The sequence below is a fragment of the Neophocaena asiaeorientalis genome, unplaced genomic scaffold, assembly GCF_003031525.2.
Source record: "Neophocaena asiaeorientalis asiaeorientalis breed wild unplaced genomic scaffold, Neophocaena_asiaeorientalis_V1.1 scaffold680, whole genome shotgun sequence".
NCBI classification, from domain to species: Eukaryota; Metazoa; Chordata; class Mammalia; order Artiodactyla; family Phocoenidae; genus Neophocaena; species Neophocaena asiaeorientalis.
In genome coordinates this window covers 835,877-855,708 of record NW_020171816.1, presented here as the reverse complement: position 1 = coordinate 855,708, position 19,832 = coordinate 835,877, and the positions used below count along the sequence as shown (strand labels likewise).

The 19,832-nt window shown below is 47.3% G+C and overlaps 2 protein-coding genes across 5 annotated transcripts in view; both read right to left on the bottom strand.

Annotated features, from left to right (window-relative positions):
* Positions 1-4,034: 4,034 nt before the first annotated feature.
* CUNH3orf62 (chromosome unknown C3orf62 homolog) lies at positions 4,035-10,163 on the bottom strand. Of its 2 annotated transcripts, XM_024737393.1 has the most exons (4): positions 9,447-10,163; positions 8,510-8,601; positions 7,252-7,513; positions 4,035-4,185 (listed from the first exon to the last, which is right to left on the bottom strand). In XM_024737393.1, exons 1-4 carry the CDS (start codon positions 10,133-10,135, stop codon positions 4,104-4,106), a joined length of 1,125 nt encoding a protein of 374 aa, XP_024593161.1. In that variant the 5' UTR covers positions 10,136-10,163; the 3' UTR covers positions 4,035-4,103. The 2 variants fall into 2 exon arrangements, with proteins under 2 accessions (XP_024593161.1, XP_024593169.1); XM_024737401.1 differs by lacking the exon at positions 4,035-4,185 and having other exon boundaries at positions 6,960-7,513.
* Positions 10,164-11,262: 1,099 nt separating this feature from the next.
* Positions 11,263-19,832, bottom strand: part of USP4 (ubiquitin specific peptidase 4) — a 48,392-nt gene continuing 39,822 nt past the window's right edge. For 2 of the 3 annotated variants that reach the window (XM_024737335.1, XM_024737337.1), the window contains 7 exons: positions 18,135-18,362; positions 16,402-16,472; positions 16,032-16,150; positions 15,555-15,704; positions 14,437-14,540; positions 11,855-11,943; positions 11,263-11,459 (listed from right to left, as the gene is read on the bottom strand). In XM_024737335.1, the coding sequence (XP_024593103.1) occupies positions 11,301-11,459; positions 11,855-11,943; positions 14,437-14,540; positions 15,555-15,704; positions 16,032-16,150; positions 16,402-16,472; positions 18,135-18,362 (920 nt within the window). In that variant the 3' untranslated portion in view covers positions 11,263-11,300. The other variant, XM_024737344.1, reaches the window with a different exon arrangement.

Sequence of the window (19,832 nt, the reverse complement as noted above, 5' to 3'; positions counted from 1 at the left end):
ACAGAGAAATACAAAGCCACCAAGAAAAGGGAGGTGACATGCACCAAATGCCGGGAACCACACTCTTCACAGGCACACGGTTCCATTTTTCTTTCTAGCCGTTTTCCCCTGTCCTGTTTTCAACCACTCATTTAAAGCTAACGAGAGTGGCTGTGGGCCCTGTATCATTTCTGGAGAGCAGTGCGCTTATATGAGACTTTGGCTTTCCAATTATATCTTGTTGAAGTTTTTGAATTTTTGCAATATATATGTACTTCTTTTGTAATACAAAAAAATCAAAAAATAAAGATAAAACTTTTAAGGTGTGTACCATCTTTTTATTCCTTACGCTTCTCCTAAGATGATTTTGAATAAACCACACCCTACTCAAACTGATTTTTCTTTTCTTTTTTTTAAAATTTTATTTATTTATTTTTGGCTGTGTTGGGTCTTTGTTGCGGTGCACGGGCTTCTTATTGCGGTGGCTTCTCTAGGCACTTGGGCTTCAGTAGTTGTGGCTCGTGGGCTCTAGAGCGCAGGCTCAGTAGTTGTGGTGCACGGGCTGAGTTGCTCCCCAGCATGTGGGATCTTCCTGGACCAGGGCTCGAACCCATGTCCCCTGTATTGGCAGGCGGATTCTTAACCACTGCGCCACCAGGGAAGCCCTGATTTTTCTTTTTTTTATGAAAGTAAAAATCCTCATGGATGGACAGCTTCCAGAATTTGCCTATTATCAAGCCAGTACAGGGTTGAAAATGGGGCTTTTTTTTTTTTGGCCGTGCCACACAGCTTGCAGGGGATCTTAGTTCCCTGGCCAGGGATTGAAACTGGGCCACGGCAGTGAAAGTGCTGAGTCCTACACACTGGAACGCCAGGGAATTCCTGAAAATGGGGCTTCTGTGTGGGCCATTATAGAAAGTAATGGTTCCTGATTTCTCATTTTTATATTCTTTATTTTCAGGGTTATGTATCCCACAAAAATCTGGGAGAGTTTAATTTGCCTGTGACACCTTCAGCAGGGCTACCATGAACCAGCCTAAGGTGCTTTCACTCTCATTTCCAGACCAAGGGCGTCCTGCAGTCTACAGCCACAGGCTATGGCAGCAGCCCTCTCTCTTCAAGGCCTAGGAAATACAGACTTGGGCTCTGCCTTAGGGTGCCCTGGCCTCTACTCTCCCTGTGGGTCTCACTGGATATCTGTTCACCCTGCCCTCTGCCAGCCTCCACTGCCTTCCCTGCTGGTTTTCTCTGCCTGTGCAAGGACGGCACTGGAGGAAGCAGCCCAGCCCGTCCCAAACTGACTACAGGTGACTGTGGAGCAGTTAGCATGAGGCTTGTAGATCAGAGGGATCTGTATTTGGAAATGTTTTATTACTCTAAGTTGAAAGGTTTAGTCATTTTACTTCACAGTTGAGACCCTGTTGAGAGAACTCCACCAGTATTTATGACTGTGGCCTTCTCATTGAAGGGTCTTGTCCAACTTTGAAATGCCAAAGCAGGACCCTCTGTTCTTTGATTCTGCTGTGAGTTATGAAATCCTGTATTTCTTCAAAAGTATTTCATTTTGGGGCTTCCCTGGTGGTGCAGTGGTTGACAGTCCGCCTGCCGATGCAGGGTACACGGGTTCGTGCCCCGGTCTGGGAAGATCCCACATGCCGTGGAGCGGCTGGGCCCGTGAGCCATGGCCGCTGAGCCTGCGCGTCCAGAGCCTGTGCTCCGCAACGGGAGAGGCCACAACAGTGAGAGGCCCGCGTACCGCAAAAAAAAAAAAAAAAAAAAAAAAAGTATTTAATTTTGTTTAAAGTCAAAGATCAGAGTGACTCAGTGTTACATGAGCTGGGTGTTTTTGTAGAATGAGCAGTAAATTTATCGCCTAACAAGGCTGGGTTAATTAAAATTATGCTGCCTGTCTCTGGCAATCATCAGGAAGGATATTCTGTTTCTTATTTTATTCCTAAGGCTTTTTTTTTTTTTTTTTTAAACTATTGTGTTCCTGCCAAATTTGGTGAGCATGACACAGCCCAGGCACATCCCTGGAGCACGCAACATTTTTGGCTCTTCGGATGCTGATAGAGATGTATGTAGCCACACAGGGGTGGATGTGGTGGGAGGTCTACCGGCCTAGGGCCCACCTAGGGGCTCCTCCCTCTATACAACTCCAGTTACAGTCTGAGGATGGAAGTGAAGCCACTTGCAGCACCTAATTGTCTTAACATTCAAGTATCAATTTAAATGTCACCTACAGAGAGGCCTTTTCCTGACCTCTCCTCTTCTGAAGGGGCTCACCCTACTCACTGCCCATTCCCTTACCCTGTTTTAATTTCTCTCATACAGTTCCATCTGAAATAATATATCAGTATTTTTGCGTTTGCCCACATTGCACAGTAGAATATAAACTCCAGAAGCAAGAGCAGCATCTGCCTCGTCCCTACTGTATCCTCAGCATCCAGGAGAGTGTCTGGCACTAGTAGACACTTAATACTTACTGAGAGCAGGGATTTCTTGCTTATCTTTCAAACAGCTCCTAGCAGCCTGTCCCGAAAGTTGGGTCTCCCTGGTATCCCTTTGCAACTTCCCTTCTTTGTCTCAGATGTTTCAAAGGGGTCCTGATGACGTATCTCCTATAAGATGCCCATTCCTCTCTCCCAGGCCAGCTCCCATCCAAAGTGCCCAGAAAACAACAGACTTTTAGCCCTCAAAAAAGATAGTGGTTTCCTACAAGAGCTGAACGTAGTTCTGCAATTGTTTTTCATGCCAGGCCTTAGGCCAAAACTCTTCATCAAATCAGGCATTTTCCAGCTGGTCTAGCACGGAAAGTCCTCCCCACTAGGGCTGGAATCCACTGTCAAACATTTCCTGAGTAAAACTTTGTTCCCTCTATAAATATTTAGCTGGAACCTAAAATATTAATGTTCTCCCACATACTCCAGGGAGAAAGCAAATTACCAGAGTCTCAGATTGTCTCTAGATGACAGCCTTTCCAATAACTACCCATAATCAGGTGCAGTGGCCTCCCTGGTTTGCTTGCCTAGTTCACTGGCCTTCACTGCCATGTTAAACGTCTTGTGCCTCAGTTAGAGGGAGGAGGGAGATTGGCCTCTTCTGCAAATCCTTTTCATCAATTCCTTTGATCATTAATAGCTCACAACTCCTCCAGTGGCAGGATGGTGTTGCTGCCCTATCAGCACATTCCTGGGTGCAAAGGTGAGGGGCAAAGTTCCCCCAGGTTATCTATCTCCCTCCTCCTTGTCTCATGACCCCCTTGGAGTCTTCCCTGGGACTGGAAGTGCAGGGTCCAGGAGAATGCCAAGGAGCCAGGGCAGGTGGGCCAGGAGATGCCTCCCCCATTCCCCTAGTGAGGGGAGCAGTAGGTAGGGGGAGGGAACCCTGAGACTCAGAGATGAGAAGGTAGGCTTGCATGCCTGATTGTGCTGGCTGGAGCTACACAGAAGCAGGCGCTTACTGACCACAAGTGCCCCCAGAGCTTACCTGGCAAGAATTCAGACTCCAGTCTAGACCTGTGTTGCTAGACAGGAATGTGAGGAACATTGCAATCCAGATGGGGCTGAGGATAGGGTCACTGTTTCCAGCCCTTGGCCACCCTTGAATTGTCTTTTTTTTTTTTTGCCACACTGCGTGGCATGTGGGACCTTAGATCCCTGACCAGGGATCAAACCCGCGCCCCCTGCAGTAGAAGCTCGGAGTCCCAACCACTGGACCACTGGGGAAATCCCTTGAATTGTCCTCTTGAAAGAACTGTTGCTGTACTCTCAGGCCTCAGCTGTGGCCTCTGCTCCTTGCTGGAACTTCACTCGGCATTCACTCATCTCTCCTTTTTCCTGTCCCTTCTTCCCCCCACTTTCCCTCCAGACCCCCAGCCTCTCCTAGCTTCTACAGACCAGCTCCTACATTAAGTATTGTTACAAGTCTACCAGTATGCAGACAGAGCTGGTTTCTAGTGACTTTGGCATTGACCTGGCAGCATGTAGCCAGGGGACCTGGAAACCCCTCCTTATAGAACTGGATGGGCCCAGCTTCTCACATGCCTTGTGCTGTAGCTTGAACTGGCAGTTGGTGACTAGCAGGTTCCAAAGCTCCTATTTATTCTTGAAGCTGCCTTGTTTCTATTTTGATTCTGCTAATCCAAATTGCGGTTTGGTGTTTCCACGGAAACAATTCAGGGATTGTTTGGCTTTCCAAGATGAACTGTGGGGGAGAGAACCGAATGACGTAAAACATTTTTAGTTTCTCAAACATCAATGTCTCCCCAATAAATCTTTGGTCCCAAGTTTATTAAAATAAATGTTCTAGGCAAAAAATGTTCCAGGCTTCTTTTATTCCTCCAGCTAAATCCCTAGAGACTAACTCCTCAAACCCCTGCTCTGTGCAGAGGAGCACACATCTGCCCGCCACCCTGAAGCAGATGACAAAGGCAGGAAAGTGTCCTTTGGGCACCTTGGGGAGCCAGGGATGCAGAGACAAGAGTGGGTGTCACCAGGGAAATGACCACATGGCCACCCCAGCTACTCTGGGACTGGCATGCCAGAGGCTCAGGGCTCACCTGCTTTACTAAATAGCTGTGTTTCTACAGTGAGGAAAAGCTCCTCATTTAAGGATTCCAGGATGAATTAGCCCTTTTGGTAAATCTGAATTTTCACATAAAGGCTTTGCTAAAACAGAGGTATATTTGTCTATCCAGCCAGGGAAAACCTGACCCCTCCCTCCTACCCCACCTCTATCCCAGGCTCCGCCCTCATTCCCAAGGGCCACAGTCTCTGCTGCAGGCAGAAGAAAAATCTTCTCATTTCAGTCTTGCAGGGTTAGGGCTAGATCCCCATTCCCAGCACTGAGTGCTGAGAAACAGCTCTGTGAGACCCAGAGTTTCTGGCCCTGAGGGTCCAGCACCCGCAGGGAAGGGCGACCCCCTTGTCAGGGTCCTGCTGAGCGCCCACTGGCAGGCCCTGGACCTGCACCAGTTCCTGGAAACTGTGAAGGTCACCTCTGGGCAGGTTTCTGGTGAGGGATGCCCATGGCTGGTTGAAGATGAGGATTTTAAAAAACAACTCTAATTTCTTTTTTCTACAGAAGTGACACATGTCAGCTGCAGATAAATTTTAAAATACAGACAAGAAAAAGACCTAAACCCTCCCTGTTCCTCCATAACAGTTTTCTGCATGTGTGCTCATACACACATTTCACAAACTTGGGATCAACTGCATTTTTAAAACAAATAAATACATCTTAAATTTTGCAATAAATTCAGATTTACAGGAAAGTTGCAAAGACAATAAGTTCAAATATATCCTTCACCCAGCTTCTCTTAATGTTAACATCTTGCATAACTGTGGCATACTTGTCAAAACTAAGAAACTAATAACCATATTAACTAAACTTGAGCCTGTATTTAGATTTGATCCGTTTTTCCATTAATGTCCTCTCTCTGTGCCAGGACACAATCCAGGACACCGCACTGCATTTAGTCATTGTGTCTCCTCGGTGTCCGCTGCTCTGTGACAGATTTTGAGTCTTTCCTTGTTTTTAATGACCTTGACAGTCTTGAGTACTGGCCAGGTATCCTGTAGAATATCCCCCAAACTGGGTTCATCTGATGTTTGTCTCACAATTAGATTGGGGCTGGGAGGTTTTGGTAGGAATACCATGGAAATGAAGCACCCTTCTCATCGTATCCTGTCAGGGGTGGGTGACATGCACAGGACAGATAGCACGGGTGGTGCTCATCTTCATCACTTGGTTAAGTGGTGTCTGCCAGGCTTCTCCATGTAATCTACTATCTTTCCCTTTCCCAGCTCTATTCCTTGGAAGCGAGTCACTAAGTTCAGCTCATCCTCAAGGGGTGGTGACAGGCAGGGGTTGGGGGAGATGAGGATTAAGCCCCACATCCTCTGTGGGAGAGTATCTACATCAAGGCATATTATTTGGAACTCACTGTTGGGAGACTTGGTTTTTTGAATATCAAGTAGCCTGACAACTCTCCCTCCAGATGGCCAGAAGCTGTGAGCATTTCTTCTTATTTGCTCCTGTCTCTCCTATTCAGGGAATAGAAAGTGAACCCCAATTCCATAATCTGTGATGTTTATTATCTGCTGCAGGGAGTGAGTGTACGGTGGCTTGGAAGGAGCCTCTGGTTAGCCCGTCCTGCCCTCTATCCCCCAGCGGAGGCCTGTCCCATGAAGTGGCCGGAGGCTAGTTCTCAGGGGCAGGCAAGTGCCCAGTCTCGCACAGCTACGGAGTAGATGCAAGGTCTCTACCTGGGGGCCCAGAGGAATCTCCAGACCTGTAGTAAAGGGGTGATGCCAGCTCTGCAGCCTGCCCTATGCTGGATCACTAGCCTAAAATATGGACTGGTGGGGGGTCCTCGGCCCCTGGGACTTCCAGCTCCTTGGTTTGAGTTTTGGGTCTTACAACAGCTTTGTACCAGACTCCTTACCCCCATACTCCCCTATGCCTAGGAGGCGGGCACTTCCTAGACTCAGCTTCTGGGAGGCATGATACCTTGCCCAACAGCTTATTAGGTTTCCTGAAAGAACATCATGGTTTTGAGAGATCTGTCCAAATAATTTCTGATGATGTCCTTTCTCTCAAGCTGTGGTGGAGGGTTGGCTCCAGCCCAGGAAACCTAATAAGGGATGCTACCAGCCCCTCTGACACAAGTAGGAGGCCTTTGCAGAGGGCTTTGAGCTGGGCAGGGGCAAGGATGGAGGGATTGAGGGTCTGGACACGAAGAGGGCATGAGGCCCGTGCAGGGGACAGGCAGCCTTGTGTGCAAAGTGCGCAAATATGGCAGAGGGTCTGGGGCCAAGGTCCATCTTGACGCCAGTTCCTCCATACAGGCTGAGCTGGCCTGGGATGGGCTGGTCCCAGGGGTACAGAAAGTCCATGCTGGTTGTGGCCCCCGTACTTTATCAGGGGTCCATGGAAAAGAACATGAAGACACACAGCAGAGGCCCAAGACCTGCACCTGCCTTGGGTTCTGGGTATATTGAACATCAATCAATAAACCAGTCAAGATGTTAAAAAAAAAGGTGAAAAAAAAAAAGAAACACTTCAGAGCAACAGAATTAAACAAACAAACAAACTGGGCTCTCAGCTCAAGAAGGGACACAACTGGAAGTTAAAAAGATTGGGGTAATTCAGATACTGCCAAGCCTCTGAAGAATGTGGCCCCTGATGACAACTGTGACTGCCCTGCACAGACGCCCTAACATCAGACTCCTGCTGTAAAGAATCAAAGCTGAAGTCAACTGTCCTTACTCAATTCGGTATTTAAAAGAGGTCAGCAAATTGTAGTCCTCTTCCAAGTCCAGAACAGTCTCCACGATATTGTGATCATAGAAAGCCTGCTTGAGGCCGCCAGGGTCTGCATCCGAGGCTTCCTGAGGGCTCTCGTCCACCAGCAGGGCCCAGGCTTCCGCCTTGAAGGGCGAATCTTCACAGCAACCACACACACGGTTCAACTCATTTTCAAATTCTAGTTTTCCAGCCAATTCTTCAATAGTTTGGATGCCTGTATGGTCTTAAAAATAAAAACATTCAGCATTACAATTCCAGTGAGAGATTTCTTAAGACATTTCAGGCACAAGTTAAAAACCACAAATGGGCGGCCATTTCCGAGGACTCTACAAAGCCGGTGTTCCTGTCCCCGGGGCTGGCAGGCTGCCACATTCTAACATGGGCTTGATGCCCCCCTTCCTAGCTCAGGTATTTATTGAGCCCCAACCATCTCCTTGGTTTCCAAGGAGGGTTTAAGTGGGAGGATACAAAGATGCATGTGTTTGTTCCAGCCCTCAAGAAACTACTACCTGACCTGTGGGCACAAGACACAGTGTGAGAAAAATGGGATCTTTTGGGTAATCAAAATGCTGCCTGCTGGGACTTCCCTGGCGGTCCAGAGGTTAAGACTCTGAGCTTCCAGTGCAGGGAGCACGGGTTCGATCCCTGATCGCGGAACTAAGATCCCACATGCTGTGCGGCGTGGCCAAAAAATGAGAAAAAAAAAAGCTAAAAATAAAATAGCTTTTAAAAAAACATAGTCCACACACAGAATATACAGATGTGTGTGTAGAAAAAGTATCTATGACAGGGTATACAGCACTGTGTTAACAGTGGCTGCCTTTGTGGTGGATGGTGGAATTATAGGGGAGTTTTTGGCTTCTAACTTTTCTTCTAATCTTGTATTAATGCCCCCCCAGCTGGACTACTCTCCTCTACCCCTACCCCCATCTCTGCCTATGTCCTGTTTCCTTCACATCTAAGCTCATCCACCAACAGGGGCTGCTGTCCCTGGCCTCCAAGGATTCACTCTAACTGTACATTTATGAAATGACTTGACGGATGTGTAACTCCCCCAGGTTATCAGCTCCATGAAGGCTCTCTGCTGTGAGCAAAACAAATCTAACAAGCCAGTGGATAAGAAATAAGAATTTTTTTTTATAAGATGCTTGCTGACTCAGGGGCCTGTGTGAAGAACCTACCCTTCCAGAGAGAGGATGGACCAGCCCTCTGTACTCACCGATCATGTCAAGCAAATCCTTTGTGACCTCTTGGCTAGAACTGCTGAGTGGCATGTTTGACTTAACCTTCAAATCTTTCTCCATATCTTTCCTGCAGCCCCAGGTGAAAAGAAAAAGGTGAGGGATTAGATCCTCTTTCAAGAAAATACTGGAGGGGAATGCAGTGTTAGATAATCTTAAAGACAAACACTTGTACTTTAAATTGTCATTTATGCTGTGATTAGAGGATGACTGGGAACCACTTAATCAGTGAAGTTGACTAAAAGCATCATAATGCCCATTAATGTTTGTGAATATGAGCACAAATATTTGTAGAACTGAAATGATTAAACGGCTTCTTCAGTCTCTGACTACAGAGCAACCAAGATGGTAGAACCTTGAAGTTTCAGCGCATATGGTCCTCCTTGCTTCAAATCAAGGTGCCTAGGATGAGGCAGTTTGCAGCTACCTGGGAGAAGAAAAGGTCTAGGGAAGACCTTATCCCAGGGAAAGCCTAAAAAGCTCTGGGGTGAGGAAGGGGAGCAGAAGCAAGGGTGAAGTCAGGGCCCAGCCATTGATCCGCCTCTCCCCAGTTTGGGGAAAAAAACACTGGAATTAAGATATGTGTTTCTGCAGTACAAAAAATAAGATGACTTTTAAAACTAGGTTCTTTAACATTTACTACCCCTTTTGGTACTGCAGAGTAGTTTCCATGACTGGTTAGACATCCAAGACCCCTCACCCCCTCAAACCAAACACACACACACACACACACACACACACACACACACACACACACACTTTCTGAAGAACGTTTACAAACTTTCCAAATAAAGTCTTAGAGCTTCAGAGGGGAGGCAAGAGTAGTGTTATGGATTCAATTTAGGATTTTCAACAATTTTTTCAGATATGAGATAACCCTAATTATAGCTATTAAACTATTCAGATTGGAATCACCTTAGACTGTCTTTTCTCCAGTTCTCCCCATCTCCTGCCGCTCTCCAAAACTGTCTTTCAGGTGCCAAAATCGAGGAATGCATCGATATGTTTTCCTTGCTGGTCAGAGGTTTTCTTTTGGGGCATAGAGCACGTGTCTTTGCACTCACGGGTTCGTGGTTTGGTGCAAAGGCAGGGCTCTCATTCCCAGGAGCAAACGGGACAGGAGAGAAAGGAGCCGCAGAGGAGCAGGCTGCCAGCGGGTGCCTCCTGCAGAGGAGCCTGTGCATGGGGAATGGGAAAGAAAGCGGCGCAGCTTCCGGCTCCTGCCTCTGCATGCCTGAGCACTCCTGGGAATGACTGAGCCCTTCAAAGGCCCGGTCAATGGCTGCAGTCAGCTCCTTTCTGCATCTTCTCAGTTTTTCAGACATCTCCCCTAAAAGCGACCATGTCTTTATTATACAATACACTGGAAATGCACACAGCAACGTGAAAATAATGTTACAGATGAGGTTGTAAACCACCCCCAAATGGAGTATTTGCCACAATTTCCTTAAGTTTGACCCACACCATGGGTCGGAGAGCGGGGAAACCCCCACTCCCGGCGCTTTTTCCTCCGTGGGGTCAGGTGCGGCCCGCGGTTCTCCGGGAGGGAGGAATCGGCAATGGAGCCGGAACCACCCCCCCTCCCCCGGCTCCGGGCCCCTCATCCCAGCCCGCAGCCCCTTCGGTCGCAGGCTCCAGCCCGGCCCCACCCAGCGGCCAGCTCCCGAGCGGAGACCCACTGCCGGGTCCTCACCGAGCAGCCGGCGCTCCCGCACCACCGCCCCTACCAACGGTCGTCGCGCACGTCCTCATCGATCGCGTGTGCCCGCGACTGACAGACCCAACCCCCACGGCTCAGGTTAAAGGTCAGACAAGAAAAGCCCAGATGACCTTGTTCTTTGAACCAACGCAAGGGGGAGCAATGGCCCCACGCACGGAGGGGACAGTGGTCTCAGGCCTCCCCGGGACAAAGACAACGGCCCTGGGAGTGCGGCCGGGCAGGCATGCGGAGGCCAGACCGCCGAAAGAAAATCGTCTGGAGGGGCGGGGATCTCACTTCTAACCGAAGTCAGCAGCGAGAACGGGAGCCCTTCCCAAGCCCAGGAAGGTTCCCATTCTCGAGCCAACAAGGAGAGACACGACTGGACGCGACCCCAGTACCCAGCTGTTTAGTGTACCAACTTCCAAGTGATATCTAATAAAAGTGCCAGAGGGGTATCAATTCATCAAGGATGCTGGGGGACATAACAGAACTGCTAGGTTCCACAGGAGACAGAGGGGCAGGAAACCCCAACACCAAGCATCTTCATTTCATTAGGGAGAAGAAAGCTGGATATTCCAAGATGACACAAAGGGAAACAGAAATGGGCTTTGGTGGCTAATTTGTAGGGTATTATAAACCCATCTCAGTGCACAGCAAGGGAGAAGGGGATGACATCATTTAGTCGAGGCTTCATTTACTGTGGGCAGACTACTGGGGGGAACAGTAATCATTCACCAGCCTGTGGCAGGTCTTCATGGCCACACCAAACTCAATGACAGTGTGTTCCTCTCCGTTCTCTGGAATCCATCAGACATACTCCATTATGTGCCCCCCCCGACCCCTACTTTGCAGCTCCACGAGGTTTTACAGAAATTTCTCACCACCTGTATAAAAAGAAAAATAATTCAGCCTCCTAACATAACCCTTATAACACTTTTTTTTTTTTTTTCCTCATAAAAGAATTTCCTCATCCGGTTTTTAGACGGAACACTAGCAAGTCTTCAGTGTCAAAGGTGTTCTCCTGAGGGACTGCACCGGTGCTGTGGTGCAGGGTCACTGAGGCAGCATCAGTTGGTGTCCATGCTGCAAGTCTCATCATCCCCCATGCCCTGATGTAAGCTGCCTGGTCTCGTCCCTCCATCAAAGGATCCAGGAAAACTGAGTGAAGTCGTCTTATACAACTCATCATCTCGCCGCTGGTAAAACAGCACATAAGCTGCTTTCGTCTAAAACACAAGAGGGGCAACATCCATTCACTGGTTGGAAAAATCACCCATTCCCCCACAGCTTTTCTCTCTGTTCAAAACACACCACTCTCAGGGATCCGCTGTCTTGCCCCGTGCAGCCACACACTGAAGTGACTGTGAAAACCCTTCTACCTGAGGCTGGCTCATGCTGACCCTCCCCAGGGAGTGGGGAAAGGCCTTGTGACAGACCCCGAGGAGAGTTGAGCATCTCATTTAGGAAGGGTCCCATAAGGAATGGCAGCCAACTCTTTCTCTACCACACCTTGCTTCCACTGTCCCAGCAGGATGACTAAATAACCAACTAGCCCGGAAGACTTTTCCCAGCTCTAATCCCTAAAGGTAAGAGTGGGAACCAGGTATTAGGGCCTACTCACCACTATTTGATCCTCGGAGGCCAGGGACACACTGCTATCATCAAAGTAATACCATTTCCCGTTCAGTTTGTTCTTCGCATACGCAGTGTCTGCCAAAGCAAGAGAATACTCTAGCCGGTCACCAAGAGAGCTAATGTGGCTAGCTCATTACAGTGGCACTCAACAGCAACACAATTCCAAAACATGAAACAAACAGAGTCTGAAATTAAAAGTAATTTATGGGTTGTGTCCTAACAACCAAAAGATAACTCATCCTTTAAAAAAAACCCTGTTCCTAGGAGGGTGGGAGGGAGGGAGGCGCAAGAGGGAAGAGATATGGGGATATATGTATATGTATAGCTGATTCACTTTGTTATAAAGCAGAAACTAACACACCATTGTAAAGCAATTATACACCAATAAAGATGTTAAAAAAAAATCTGTTCCTTCTCAAAAAAGCACTAAAAGGGTAAAAATGGAGCTGCTGGGGACCAAGGCTTTAAACTGTAATTTTGGAAAACTAATCCAAAAAATAGAGGAATCCAGTGTCAATCTTCAGGGTGGCTATGAGCAATAACCCAGAGTCAGGGGATACTTAAAAGGAGCTGATACTTTAAGATTTAAACAAAACAACAGTTCTCAAAAACATGCCAAGTCACACTCCCCCACTTCATCCAGGCAGATGGTTGGCTACTACTGCCTCTCACTGCCTCTGGAGCCTGTGGGATAATCCCAGAGAGGGACACATTGGGTGTTTGGGTTTGCAAAGCTGGGATGTGAACAAGAAAACTTAAATATATCTGCCTTCGAAACTGTGAGTCAAGAATCTGCGGCTGGATAACAATTCCCCACACCGGGCAAGCACTTCCCACAGCCAACACTTCCAGTTTTGATTTTACACTATTTCGAAGCAGGATGTGTTTACAACAGGAATCCCAGCAGCAATACCCAATTCCTGCTCCACCCAGACTCTCAGAAACAACAGAATCTGATGGAGATTTGGTTTCCAGTCTCAACCTGCTGTGTGGCTTTGGCAAGCTGGTTTTTTTTAAGCTGTTTAACCATTACTCACTGCGGTGCCTACTGCACCAAGTGGTGGTGGACGACATGGGACAAAGTGACAGAGAAGGTGCTAAGGGCGTGTCCCCGCTGTCCATGCTTGGCATAACAATAGCAATGGTGGCTCTCAATCGTGGCGTTCCAACTGTGGACCCAATGTGGACCTGCACATAACCAGCCTAACCTGGATGATGAAACTGAAGCCTAACCTGGATGAGGAAACTGAAGCATAAAGAGGCTAAATAACCTGCCCTAGCAGTGTTTAGATGCTAAAATGGAAGTTAAAAATGAATACATGTGTCCAGTATGCATGAATATAGATAGTGAAATTACTTTGGGGAGAAAAAAGTTAGAGAAGAGTAAGTGCTGCAGAATATGATATGATCAGAGATTGCTAATAGCCACTCCAGTAGAGCCCCAATTTTCAAACAGGCACATTTTTATTTCCCATCCTCTCCTACAGCTAGATGGTAGCCCTGTGACCAAGTGATAGCCAATGAGATGTATGTAGAGGAGTTGAGGGGGACTTCTGGGAGATCTGCTTAAAAGGGAAGGTCATGCCCTTTTTTCCTCTTCTTCTAATGGCCTGGAATGTAGACCTGAGGGCTGGAGACTGAGCAGCCATCTAAAGGCAAGAGGTGATATGGTAAGAATGGAGAGGCAGGAGAACAGACTGTTGGGCCAACAGAAAAAGCTTATCAGAAGAGAAGACTGGGGTTTAGGGCAGTTCCATAATCCACTGTGAGTGTAAATGGAACTGACACCTCCCATGGTGTCATCTCTTGGGGTCCTGACACTGGGTGTAGTGGCAGTTATCATGGTGCAGATGCAATAGAAGAGAGAAGAGGAAACCCAGCTCCTCACTTCAACATCACTAAAACCTTTCCATAAACAAGTAACAAAATAAACTAGTAAAAGTATGAAAGTGAAGATAAACCTACACATTATAGAAATTTTGGAAAATAAAGTAGAACAAAGAAAAAATTAACATTTTGGTCTCTCTCCTCCTAGGCTTTCCCCACCTCCTATCATAGTTTCTCTGTCTTTTGTTTCAATGTAGTTGTGATACTACTTTCTGTAATGATGCAATTTTGTGTAGCCGTTTTCCCTTAACATACCATGGGTATTTCCCCATGTTATTATTAATTTTATTTTGCAATGACTGTGTACTCGTCCATGAAATCGATGGACAGAAGTGCCAACGGTTGATCACCAATGCTATTATTAATTTTCCACTATTATAAATAGTACTAGTTTTTCACTATTATAAGTAGGTGAATATCTTTGCACATGAAGCTTTTCCCCAAAGTCAAGTAATTTCCTTAGGTTTCCCAGAGGTGGATTATTGGATTAAAGAATATGAACCACCATCCTACCAGAAAAATTGAGGGGCAGCAATATGGAAAAAGCCCGCAACCTGAGGCCCGTGGAGCTGTGTAAGTTAAGTGCTTAGGGCAATGCCTGGCACACAGGGATAGGCTGGTGAAAGATGACTGGCCATGGGCATTTCAACATCTCAGAAGGAAGCAGATTCCAGTACTTACAGTGGCCAACCCCCATGGCTCCATAATGATTGGACACGGCAATGAGGTCGTACACATAAGGCCTTGCTGACAGGTCACAGACAAACTCAGACATGTTCAGAGCTCTGAGCAAAGAAAACAAAAATAACCCTTTAATACATTAAACTCAGAGAAAGAATTCAGAGCAACCCAGCAACCCCTTTCATGCAACAGGCTATAACACAGGGAGGCCCTCAGAAACTAAGTACAGAAGGAACGAATGAACAGTCCAGACAGAAGGAGCCCTGGGGTCTTGTTCTGACCACTGACATGTTCAGACTGGAAAAGAGAAGCCTTAGCCGAGACCAAATGTCAAAGGCGGCTCTGGGCAGACACGAGGGCTGCAGCAACTTTGTAAAAATGGCTGTTACTATCAGAATTACTAATTAGTGCCATAAAAATTTAAGCTAAATACCAAAATAGGCCCCCAAAAGCTTTTTTCCCTAATGTTTTATTTTGAAAATTTCAAACATACAGAAAAAAAGAATTTTACAACAAACATGTATACACCCACCACCTAGGTCCTCCCGTTGACATGTCTATACTTCATGTAACTATCTACCCATCCCCCATCCCCCAAAAAGCATTTTTAAATCTGCATATTGTGGGGGGACTCCTACCTTGTTGACTGACTTGCCTGTGTCACTTATACTCTGTACCCTGGGGCCTAAGAGGACACTAGTAGACAGCCAGTCTCAGTCCCTGCCCCAGGGACAGGACTGTGGTGGATCTGCACCCCCAAAAATCCAACTCTCCCCAGCAGATTACTCTCTGGTTCCTTGTGCCCCTGCATTAATGAGGTACAGCATGTCCTTGTGCTGCTCTACTGAGCCTGGGCTCCCTGGGACCAATGACAGATGGGAAGACCAGTTCAGTTAGGCTGCGTAAGGGACTCGAGAGAGGAAGTGCTTCTACTAGAGAGTCCTTTCCCTACAGACACGGAGGGGAAGTGAGCCAAAGTCTAACTTCTCAGAGCCTAGCAACACACACACCTTAACGCAGAAAAGTCTTTGGCAGCAAAACACTCTGCCAATCAGTGTCCAGATTGTCTGCCTGTTTTTTAATTTTCCCAAAAATAACAGTGCAGCCCAGGGACGCACCTGACTGGGAATTCCACAACTGTATCAAGTTTGTCCCTCCAGTATCTATTGTAGGAGAAGCGTTTGAGGTGGACCACCAGAATCTTCGGCAAGGACCACAGGTCAAACTTCTTTGTGGCCTGTTGATGCTTCTTACAGTTGGGACAGTACCTGAAAAGAGAAACCTCCACTTAGTGGGGAGGCAGGGGGCCAGTGCCGCCTGGGCTTTCAAGCATGGAGGCAATCCCATAACATCCTTTCTTGTACTCAGCATGACTGCTTCTGGGCAGGGAGGTCTCTAAGCCACCTTCTAAAAGAGGGTGATGGCTGTCCTAGTCTGGAAAACACAATTCACACAGAAAAACCTGTGTTGTAGGGTCAGCCATGTAAAAAAGTGACACATCCAAATACAAAGGGTTTTTGTGTACATAGATGGCCCCAGCAGATCTCAGTCCCAGGGTACCTGGGTGCCCCTGCCCAGAGGTGGGAGCTGCATACCAGGGGTCATGCTCCCCAAGGGTCTCCATGGTAGTGAAGAGCTCGATGCAGTCTCTCAGGGCCACTGCTGTCTTCTTTTTCTTCTGAGGCTGCAACATGCTGACGTGCTTCTCGTAGGTCTGTGAGGAACAAAATGCTGAGGTCTGCTGAGGAAACAAAATCTTACCAGGCTCAGCCACAACCTCACGAGCTCTCACGCCTGGAATATAACGTACTTTCTGGAGCCTCTGAACATGTAATGACAAAATCTTTAAGTGCTTTTCATTCTCGGTCTAAAACATACCTTGCTACTGTTGGGGAACTGGTGAGAGAGACCCACCCGAAGCAGAAACCAGCACATACCCCTGACCAAGAATGCCGAGTGACCTACCTCAGATTCCTGCTCATCGTAATAACGGCTCCGGGTCTCACTATCCCAATCGATGGCTAGTGTGGATCGAGCTGTGGAGGAGGACCAAAGTGTCACTCACTACTGAATGGCCAGCAACAGTAGAGGCTCCTCAGGTGACAAGAGTGAGAAGGACCACACTCAGGCTACGCCATCAACACCTGCTCACCCATCAACAGCCATTGCCAAGAGCGATGCTCTGCCTTGAGCCAGCCAACTCTGAATCCCTGGGCCCCCAAATCCTTTGGCAAAGATTTCCTCAATGCTACACACTTTAAAGGCACTAACTACATAGAATTCTGAAAGGGCACAGGTCAAGATGGAGTAACAGTGGCCAGATTTCTCCTCTTGCCTTAAACCACAAGAAAACCTGACAAAATAGAGGAAACAACTGTTTTCAGACACTGAATATTAGGCAGAGCAAGAGTGAGATCCCTGAGAGAAGGCAAAAAATAAGGTGATGCCTACATGGCCCCAGCTTATCGCCTGGAGGCATTTTCTGGGCCATAGCATGGGGGGGCAGGGGAGGAGAACAAAAGACTGAGTTGAGGAGTCAAAGACCAGGGTTCAAGAATGGGGCTAGGGACTTCCCCTGGTGTCACAGTGGTTAAGAATCTGCCTGCCAATGCAGGGGACACAGGTTTGAGCCCTGGTCCGGGAAGATCCCACATGCTGTGGAGCTACTAAGCCTGTGTGCCACAACTACTGAGCCTGCACTCTAGGGCCTGTGGGCCACAACTACTGAGCCCTTGTGCCACAACTACTGGAGCCCGTGCTCTGCAACAAGAGAAGCCACTGCAATGAGAAGCCCACGCACCACAACGAAGAGTAGCCCCTGTTTGCTGCAACTAGAGAAAGCCCGCACACAGCAACGAAAACCCAAAGCAGCCAAAAATAAATAAATTCAAATAAATAAATCAAAAAAAAAAAAGGGAGCTAGAATTTGCAAGGCATTACACTAAAGACCAGAAGCCGCACGGAGGGAATGGAGCTGCAAAAAGGCAAGAGAGATCCAAAACCATCTCAATAAAGCTGTTTAAAAAACTCTTTTCAGGTAATTATTTAAAAAGGGAAGCAAGCTAGCAAACTAGAGGACATCTAGCAAATCTCTTCTCCAATGAAGGAAGCAAAAAGACACAAGAGATGCTTTTGCAGCTCCCCTCCCGACCCAGGGTAGGCATCTTCACTGTCCACATGTTGCTTTTCACGCACAACACACATCCCGTGTGGATGCCCCTTCCCATCTGTACAGCAGTCGCCATGACAGGCTCCAGGTAACAGCCTGTGAAATCCATGACCATTCTCTAGATGGGTCACATTTCATGAGTATTCTCATGGAACAAAAGAAATATGCATTTATTCTCATAAGTTTGGGGAAATGCTGCCACCTAGGAGGGCCACAAGAAGTGTTATCAACCAGAACAAAAGTCCTGAAGGATGGTGGGAGTGGAGGGAGAGCTCGTTTCCTTCTGAAGTCATCAAGGAAGGAAGAGAAAAGCCTGACAAGAAGGCCAAGGGAAAGTGCGGAGGGGTGTCATGTCTCTGAAACAGTCTTTAGGGAGCTTTAAGCCAAGGATCACACAAGTGTCTGTTCCTGGAGCCACACTATGAGATGATGAAAGCTCAGTGCAGTCAGTGAGTGCTAAGTGCAAGGATTTTCCAATAGATCCTAAGTCCCCAAAAGCCCAGTTTGAAAGGTCAGAGAAAGTGCTTACAGTTGAGTTTAAGCAGTTTCCCATCAGCTGCAAGGGAATTTAGGTCGGCTGTGCCATAGGAGTTCACAAGGCAGAAGGTAAAAAGCCTTTTTGGGCAGGGCCGGCCTTTGAGCTTCTTTTGGGTGGTCTCGCCATGGTCACTTCCCAGCTCATCCTCCCCACTGTCCTCTGTTTCTGAAAGCTGCTCTCTGCCTTCTTCCTGATGCTCCATTTCTTCTTCGTCTTCTCCTAGCATACAAATGAAAAATAACATGTATGTAATTTGCCACCATTTCAATGCTGCAATTTTTATTTCATACCTAACTGTGGTGCTTCCTTCCAGATTCAGTCCTGTGTGTGTCAAACTACATCCACCCCTTTGCATCTACAAGGCACTTAAATTCACATGTGACATCCCCACAACCTGGTAAGCAGGCAAGTGGGCACAGCTATTCCACGATGAGGACAGAGAGGCCCAGAGAGGTTCAAGGAGTCACCAGAAGGTAAAAGTGAGTCAGCAGTTCTGCCAGCCCTAAATTTGGGGCCCTCACCACTTGGTACTTTACTGGGCTTCATCCCACATAGTCTGACTCTTTCAACTTGATCATTAGGCACACAGAGAGAAAAGGACCAAAATTAAACCCATACTCAATACTCAAGAAGATCAGCTGGTAAGAAACAATTTAAAAGTAAAACTTTAAATATGATAATGAACACATATACTAAGTAAAGGTCTTCAGTTCCTCCACAAGAAACATGATGACTGTCCCTTCAACAAGTATTTACTGCATGTCTCTCAGGTGCAGGCACCATGATGGGCCCCAAGGAACACAGCACACAGGATCCTCCCCTCCTTTTTTCTCTTTATTCATTTGAGATTGCTGAGTTTCAAGAGTTTGAAGAGGGGGGAGTTCCCTGGCAGTCCAGTGGTTAGGACTCAGCGCTTTCACTGCCATGGACCTGGCTTCAATCCCTGGCTGGGGAACTAAGATCCTGCAAGCCGCGCAATCAGGGGAAAAATAAAAAGTTTTAAGAGGCATTCTAGGGACTTCCCTGGTGGCACAGTGGTTAAGAACCCGCCTGCCAATGCAGGGGACACGGGTTTGATCCCTGGTCCGGGAAGATCCCACATGCCACGGAGCAACTAAGCCTGTGCACCACAACTACTGAGCCTGTGTGCCACAACTACTGAAGCCCGTGTGCCTAGAGCCCATGCTCCGCAACAAGAGAAGCCAGTGCAATGAGAAGCCTGTGCACTGCAACAAAGAGTAGCCCCCGCTCGCCGCAACTAGAGAAAGCCTGCATGCAGCAGCAAAGACCCAATGCAGCCAAAAATAAATAAATAAAATAAATAAATTTATATTAAAAAAAGAAATTTAAAGAGGCATTCTAGAGACATATGGTGATGAGTAAATTTCCCAGGTGTTTCCAGAGAACTGGTTGGTATATGTGGCTGCAATAAAAAAATCCATGATCATCATAATTTTTGTTGTTGGGCAGTCAAAGGGGAAAGTTAAGGTATCAAATAAGTAATTTCAACAAAGATGGGGACAACTCCAAAAGGTGATGTAAAAGTAACAGGGGAAGGGAATTCCCTGGCAGTCCAGTGGTCAGGACTTTGTGCTTCTACTGCCGGCGGCCCAGGTTCAATATCTGGTCGGGGAACTAAGATCCCACAAGGTGCACGGCGCAGCCAAAAAAAAAAAAAAAAAAAAAAAA

What these genes read in the sequence shown, in the direction of transcription:
- CUNH3orf62 (XM_024737393.1), bottom strand. Translation starts at nt 10,135, where the DNA reads ATGAGGGGCCCGGAGCCGGGGGAGGGGGGGTGGTTCCGGCTCCATTGC. An exon ending in TGGAGAAAAGACAGTCTAAG is followed by an intron (nt 8,602 to 9,446) that starts GTGATTCCAATC and finishes CTGGGGCTGCAG; the next exon opens with GAAAGATATGGAGAAAGATT. An exon ending in GGATTTGCTTGACATGATCG is followed by an intron (nt 7,514 to 8,509) that starts GTGAGTACAGAG and finishes TTTATTTTTAAG; the next exon opens with ACCATACAGGCATCCAAACT.